An 8111-nucleotide genomic window follows, 5' to 3' on the forward strand; every position below is an offset into this window, starting at 1 on the left:
TTTTCGATTTAGAAAATTACCAGTATTATCAAATACAACCACAACAAGCACAACGGCAATCACAACAAACCTGATTGAATTTTCAGCAACTTTACTGTGTTCTGATGTTCACGAAAGTAAAATGATAGGCACCTTTGGGTGGATCATACTGATCCGAACCAGCTGAGACTGATCAAAACTGGATACAATGCAGCTGATTAATGCGATTGTTCAAACACAACTGGTTACCACAGGCAGTGGCGATGAAACGCACTTTTACGCAAAGTCACGAGCCTCGTTTTCTTTTGAAGATTTTTTTTTTATCTTTCCCATCGAGAGCATCGTGATTCACACGTGTGCCGATGTTCGCGGCTTTCACATCATTTATCGATGCTTCTGTTCGTACTTAGATGAATTGATAAGGAGTAAAGCCAGGGCGGAGCGACGGCAGAGATTGTTAAGCTCGTATTGAATTCTGTATTTAAAAAAAAAAAAGCGAAATTGTTTATCATCTACTGTGAAAGTAGTAGTTTTATTTGGTTGGTCATAAGCTTCTGGCTATGCACATGATTGTAAAATTGCCCCTGAGATAATACAGAACGGTAACCAATTCCTCGGGCTGCCGTCCTATATCTACTTGTCCTACCATTCAAGCATCGATCGCCAAATCCCCATCCGGCGCACAGAAAAGTATGCTTGATAAGCAAATAACGTCCGATTTTGCTCAGACCGGAACCAGACATCCTGACGGAAATCTCCGGCTGGCATCGATTGGGGAAAGAATTTGTCCTCCAGCCAGTAGACGGCGTTGTAGGTAGTGTTCTAAAGCAGACAAAATATAACAAATCAGCTTCCGTTTGCATCTGCTTCTCAGCCGTAAACGCGTCTCGCCTGTTCTTACCCCATGTGGACACTGGTACAAAAGGTGCGGTACAGCTACCATCATGATCGACATTAGATGGTGCGAAAAGATGTCCCTGGTCGGTTTTCGGAAATAAGAGCAGATTTCCAGGTGCACCGTAATTGGAAAGGGCTCGTACGAGTTGTAGCGGTAGTACGTTCGCACTTGAAAGAATATCTTATTCAAAACACGTGGAACGTGGACGGATATGTTGAAAAACGTAGGTTGTTTGCGTCGAAGGATGGTTCTACACTGGAGCAGTTCACTCTCCTCGTACGGTGTTTCTACACAGATGAACTTTGTTACCCGTATGGTGAACGGTTTTGGCTCGTCGGTGAATACTACCGGATCAGATATTTTTACCGGAATTCGCTTTTCCTTTACGCAAATTACGTCCGAAATCTGTATGATAAGTATGATCGATATGCTGAGTATCGACCAAACACAGTCACAATGCTGGACCATTTCCGGAAAGTTATTTTGCTTTTTCACAACTAGAACTGGTGAAGAGATCACTCGCCCGTGGGAAAACGCACTGTCGTTGTTTTATTGTAGGTTGTTCAGTTTTGGTTTCTTTTATGCCAAATCGCCCATAGTCGAAACCAAATGAGCTTATCTTTCATCAAAACATACGCATATTATAGACCAATTAAAAATAAACCTAGCAACCCATGATGTGTTGATATAATTCATCATGTCGTTAGTACGCTGTTCTCAATGGTTCTAGAAATTATGTTTAAAAAAAATATGCGTACATAACCGAGGGTTTTATGAAAATGACCGATACTTTACCATAAGTCGTTATTTTATTTTAGAAACCATTTAGTAGCCAGGTTGGGCAACTAATGGTAATGCTTATAAGGCATGACACTTTTGAGCGTTGGTTTTTCTTTCCTTCATCAAGTCCGCTCTCATCGTAAAAACCGGTGAAATCCACCACCAGAAAATTGTGCGAATTCCTGCACTACAATACAATTCACTAGTCCCTGTGAATGTAAACTATCGGGAGAATGCCAGTTTCAGTCCTCGTTTCATCAATGTTAGTTAGGTTCGTTTGGTTAGAACGTACCTACCGTGATTTAATCGTACGCATTATTGCTTCGCAATTGAAACAAAAATATAAAAACAACTCCAACCGACACACTTCGGTGATTAATTAGTTGCTTTGGTTGATGTTACGGTTGTGTCGTTAGTTTGAAATAAATCTACCTCTGTATGCTGCTGGAAACAAGACAAGGCAAGTTTGACACAAACAATCAGGAATGAATCCTTAGGTTAGGATGAGTCAAAATCGACGTATCAAAACATTTTGTTAATATAAAGAAATGAAAAACTTTGTGGCAATCACTACTGGATGTATAAAAAAATAATCATTACCATTTCGATAATACTTCGCTTCGAGAGATCTTTGATATGCGATGCGTTCGTCTCAAATCCTGCTGATGATGCAAAATTGATAGACTCCATACGAGCTTACAACGGTTTACTAATTATTTTTATGATACAGTGCTTTCATGTCATTATGGGATCCAACTGTGGGCAATTTTGGATTTTTTTTATAAGCAAAGCCCTTGTTTTAGTTTTAGTTGGGAGATGAGTTTATCACACGCACTGAAACGTTTAAACCCATTTTCTCTAAACGAGACAAATTGAGGTAATCTGTTACCAACAGGGCCGTTCTGAATGAGAGTCGTGGCATTATTTTAAATAAATCCCTCGTACGTCACCGTACTATCGGTCATTATGAGTTACTAGCGTGGGTATTTTAGGATATATTTCGCCCAATTATTTAGTCACCCAGTTTTTCTATTTCATTGCCAACAATCATGTCTAATAGTTGATGCGAGTAATCGTTGGTTTGTGGTTATTTCTATCCATAGCGAACATGGATAAGAGAAATTTGCACTTGCAAGGTTTTGTTCACGGTGGGGCAGGGAAACTTGATTACTTGAATGTATGTGCGTGAAAATCTGATACATCGTACGACTGAACGATACTGGTACAGATTTGTGATTTCTATTTGACCTTTAACAATCAGCAAACATCTATTCCCTGTTTGCAATATGACCTAACAGTATCTTTGTAGAACGTATGCTAAAAGTAGAATAAGAGCATATTGTAAGGGAGCAATAGATTTTTTTTAGATTTCTTCTGACACGTAGATTTTTACTCAGGATGTCTCCAACTCAAGAGAACATGGATGAAGCGTGCTGTTTGTTATATACTCGTACAGACTTCCTCATCTCCGATGACCTCGAGCACAACCACGTAGAAGTTGTATACTAAATGCTGACAACAAGATGTCGTTCTTTGGCTCTTATCCTCTTACCCCCTATGTGTTCTGTTTTCGAGTATCATCGAGAAGATCTCACTTCCGACATAAAATGGCGATCATTTTCGAAGAATCGTGATGGTATGTAATAAGAATGTGATAGTTTGTATTTAACGCTTGCTGAGACATCCTGCTGGAAATCTCCGATGACATGAATCGACGGAAATCTCCAGTGACATCGGATCACGCATATATTCCGTCGACGATGTCGTAGCATGAGGTGAAGAGTATTATACAAAAAAAAACTTTCTTCGAGTTTCCTGCTTTTACCCCTGTTTGTGATGTGCAATCGAGTGAGTATGCGAACACCCAGCATACGAAGCAGTGACCTTGGTCTGCGTTTATCTTCCAAAGTACAAATAAAGTATCTGGCGCAGATGTTACTTTGCGCCTACTAAGACTACTGGTAGAAAATTTGAGAACGTGACATCTCTGGACTGGCCGCATATCAATCCCGGTAACCCGCGGTGGGTCCACAAAGAATTATAAATGTATGCGAAAGACTCAGAACATTTTGAAAGGAAACATATCCAACTAAAACAAATACCATCTCATTACATAGAACTTTACATATGAATGACTCAATCTCTACATGAGATGAACCCTCTTCTATTTCCCATGTTTTGCTATCTACGAAGCCTCTAGAAAACAAAGTAATCTACATGTTTGGTCTAGTTTCACCAGTAGTGCATCGATTGGCACCGATAACGATAGACAACCTTCATTCAATCAATACTCTTCGTGTTTCGTGGAATTGGTCACTATCCGGTTCGCATCTCAAATAGCGTAATGTTGTGGCGAACCCGACCGATATTGTGGCAATCGCGAAGGTGTGATACGGCACACAACGACGCTGCAAACGGTAAACGTGATAAACTGCGACCGGATCGCGCAGTGAAACACAAGTTTGAAAAAATGTTTGTAATCTTATCAAATCGAACCGAGAGAGTTGGAGAAGGTCGAACGGTTTGCACTCAACGCTCGTTTTCATTGTGTTCAAAGTGGCGTTCGGTTGCCTTTTTTTCGAAAGATAGTAATAGTAAGAGTATCAACCGGTGTATTTTGTGGCTTTCACCAAAACTTACCACGCACGAAAAAATACCAGAGGTTCAGCTCACCGTCGGGCGTGTACCGTGAGGCACCTCGACGCTGCAGCTCGATGTTCGCCCTATGCTGCTCGACGCGCATAACGCCGAAAAAGCATATGAAGATCACCACGGAGGTGATAAACAATAGCACTAGCCCCTTGAAGGCGATTGTCGCCAAATTATCGGCCATTTGTGAGGCACGCTATATGAACACTAGATCTTTTCGTGTGTCTTTCTCTCAATTCACAGTTGGTCAACCGTTCGCTACCACTACGAGAAATCAACTGGTGGTTCCGCTACTACTATATGACGACGCGCGAGCCACGACCGTGTTCTCGCGAACCACTCGCGCCTGTTTACTCTTGGCCGTCTTTGCCAGCGCATACAATACAACTACCCAGATCCGGTGTGAAACGCACACACTACACCGTTGGCGGATGCCAAAACGGCACCGGATGAAAACAAATGCACACACAACGATGGAAAACGTGCGAGCGCGCGAGACGCGATCCGCGATTCTGAGATGTGTGACGTATCGGTGCCGCCAACCGTGGTCGCGTCTACCTGTTCTTTTCTTGCGTGTGTGGGTCGGCGTGCGAGGATGACGTATCGCGAAGTTCGACCCCCGCTTCAAGCTCTCCAAAAACCCTAGTATCCCACTGTGTGTATGCGTGATAGTGCGTTAGAAACATGGACATGAAAGCGCGTTCCAAGTAGCGATCGCGGCTATCTCGCAGGGAGGAACGATCGTTGTTGACCGAGATTTGTGCTGCGATCTGCGCGGCCTTCAAACTCCAAACCGCTGCGCCGGCTCACTGCTATACAATTCGGCCAGTCGTTTTATCAGTAGTAGTTGTTTACACTTCGAGTGATGTTTTTTTTGCGTTTTTTCGGTTCAACTCTACGTTTGCCTCCACTAAAGCGTGTTGGTAAGTTCCAGATTGTTTGCCATAAAAGATTTCTCCTGTCCAGGAGTGTTGTTTCAGCAAAAAAGAGTTCGATGTCCACAGAGGACCGATGTTTACGCAGGCTGGTTATGAAACTGTTCTCGAAAATAAAAATTACGAGCCAAAAAAATGTATCCCTCAACACATAGCATGCTAAGCATCATTGCACAAGGTTTGCATCCTCAGCACATGTTGATCGACAAAGGAATCCATTCTAATATCCAAGTTTTCAAGTGTTGGGCAAATTGGTTCCCATGATATGCTTAGGATCTGATCTACGATTCAGCAGATTGAGCATTCAACAGGCAAGCGCTTCAATAAGCATTTCGTAAAATAATGTTTCAAAAACCAAAAACCTTCAGTTGAGATGCATCACATCTACGGTATTATGATCATTGGAGAACTAAATGGTAATGTATATACTATTGCTAAATGTGGCTATATATATTCACACAAGGTGTATGGATATATGCATAATAAATATGCTTTAAAAAAATTAAAAATTTAGTTTTCTTCAGACATCTTCTCCTCAACCGAAGCTAAGCTCGTAATATCCGTTGCAAACTGAAAAAAGATGCTACAACCATCTTCATAAATTTTCGTCACTCTTTCGTGGTCTGTAGTCGTAAAATCGAACGGAAATGCGATTATTGCTTTCAGATCACATATCCCATGTCCTATTTAAAAATACAATAAAGAACCACCAACCGTTTGTTAAAACTTCTGTAATGCTATGCTGCCTCTTCGTGGTAAGAAACATGACATCACTTTCTTCTCACCAGCATATGGCAATGATCCTCCGAGAAGGATGGCGGACGGTCCGGTTGGATGGCTAGGAAAAGCAGTAGGCCATAAAGAAGGTAGTAAGACGAGTAGAAGCCAGCCTCCTGGTACGGCTTTTGGCACGATGCTTCAAAAATATCCGCTCGACGAAAAGATCATATGCAATACATGATGCCACAGAGGCGGCATTTTTTCTCTTTTACGGATCCGTTCCTGGGTGATGTCGAACCCGTAAATGATGTCACTGCTGGGCACCGAACGTTCGTTGAGCCGTTGGATATAATGAAAAACCAATTCAGTTTAACATTCCAACCGATCGCGCCTTCCAACGCTAACGCGTAATTTGAAGCATAACGAACCGACCCGGTATGATTTACGACCGCAGACACTCTCCAGCATCTTTAGCATCTTCACAACACAAGCTCCTTTTCTTTTCCCGACTTGCTTATGTACCCTTTTCCGGTCTCGCACTCGACGAAGGTTGGTTCGCCCATCGCTGGTGGAACGATTCGCTTCGAAACCCGACATTCGTACGAATTGTTTAACGATCGATCGTAAAACCGTGCGCCTCCACTGGTGGCTCAAGGATGTGTCGTTCGCTGAATAGAAGGTTTTTCAGAACTGCGACATCCGAGAACTGCCAACGACGTGTACATGTGTTCAACATTTATTTTTATGCTATAAATTATATAAGTTTTCATAACTTAATGAACGACGTTTTACTTAAGTGGTCTTAAGTCAAAGTAAGTTAAGTCTTTCCTACTGTAAATTGCCTTCAGGTTTTGAATTATGCACAAAGTTAAGATTGTTAAGAAGTTCGTTAAAATAATAATAATAGCCTCTTAGTTACCTGAGATAATTTTACTTGAAAACTCGAAATATTAAATTTATTCATATGATTATTTTACTTCGATTAAAATCGAAATTTGGCTCTGAGTGTCTAAAAAAATTGGCTAAAATTAGTTAAACAAATAGCTAAATAAATCCTCTTAATGAATAAAAAAACACTAACAATGCAAGATTCACGTTATTCGCGAATAATCCTTCGAAGAATAGTACGTGTTCCAATGTTTGTGTGTATGCAGATTAACGAAATCTGCTTGATCAGTTTCAAAATATTAAAAATTTTGAAAATAAATTGCGATAATATGAAAATAAATCGAGTACTAAAAAATCTTTGGGAAAGGGGTGATCATTTCTCAAATTTTTACCATTGCAATTGTCTGGTCATTTCACCAATTCAGTTTAATGGTATATTTCACTCTGACTTTGCTCAGAAAAATGGTGTAAGGATTCATCAAGACTTTGATTTTCTTTTTTTTTCTGGATGGTTCTTAAAAAGTTTATTCATAGACGATCGAAACTAGTTAAATAGTGGATATTTCATGTTACAAAATATTTTCTAAATTACTCATGTACACTGGAGAGTTTCTCCGCATCGCCGCTTTGGTTGATTGATTTGAGGTTGATGGTTGATTGCAACAAGAGGACATGTTTAGCTGGTCAACCCTTTTTCGTTTCCAGTGTAATGTTTGATAGATTGGCTTTGTCGAAATGTTTTATAGAAGATTTCGTAATACTTACCAAGGTCCAGAGGTTTCGGTAGACGCTTCAATATATACGACAAGGGCCCCAAGCTTGTTTCCAAGCAGTCGGACGTGTGGTTTGGTTTGGGGAAACATGATTGCATGGTCAACCATGCTAGCAATACAATTCCTATTGCGCCCAGAACGGTTGCAATCACGTTAATAAGGATCACTCGCATTCTTTCCCGTGCGTACTTTGCATCTTGACATGTTGTGCAATGTTTTCTGCCACAAAATTCCGAACCCGTCATGATGTCCGTCAAACTCAACTCTTCTGAGACGTCTAGCCTAAGACACAGGGCACAACCACCTCACTTTCTATTAGCACTGCAGGGAATAGTTTTCTCTTTATTTTGATTTGTTCACTTAATTGTCACAAGCTGCTTGGATACTCGTTTCCACAGCACAAACTGTACACGAAGATTTGACGTTCCAGGGAAGATCCTGCTCAGCCAACGGCACAAGAACAAATAGGACCGATCTGGAGCCGACCGG

The 8111-nt window shown here is 41.1% G+C and overlaps 1 protein-coding gene across 1 annotated transcript; it reads right to left on the reverse strand.

Moving 5' to 3' along the window:
- Positions 1-621: 621 nt before the first annotated feature.
- LOC131272519 (uncharacterized) lies at positions 622-4490 on the reverse strand. The gene is made up of 3 exons (XM_058274279.1): positions 4298-4490; positions 881-1380; positions 622-801 (listed from the first exon to the last, which is right to left on the reverse strand). The coding sequence occupies exons 1-3, from the start codon at positions 4488-4490 to the stop codon at positions 622-624; spliced, it is 873 nt and encodes a 290-aa protein (XP_058130262.1).
- Between the last annotated feature and the right edge of the window lie 3621 nt (positions 4491-8111).

Source organism: Anopheles coustani, chromosome 3 (assembly GCF_943734705.1).
Source record: "Anopheles coustani chromosome 3, idAnoCousDA_361_x.2, whole genome shotgun sequence".
Lineage (NCBI taxonomy): Eukaryota > Metazoa > Arthropoda > Insecta > Diptera > Culicidae > Anopheles > Anopheles coustani.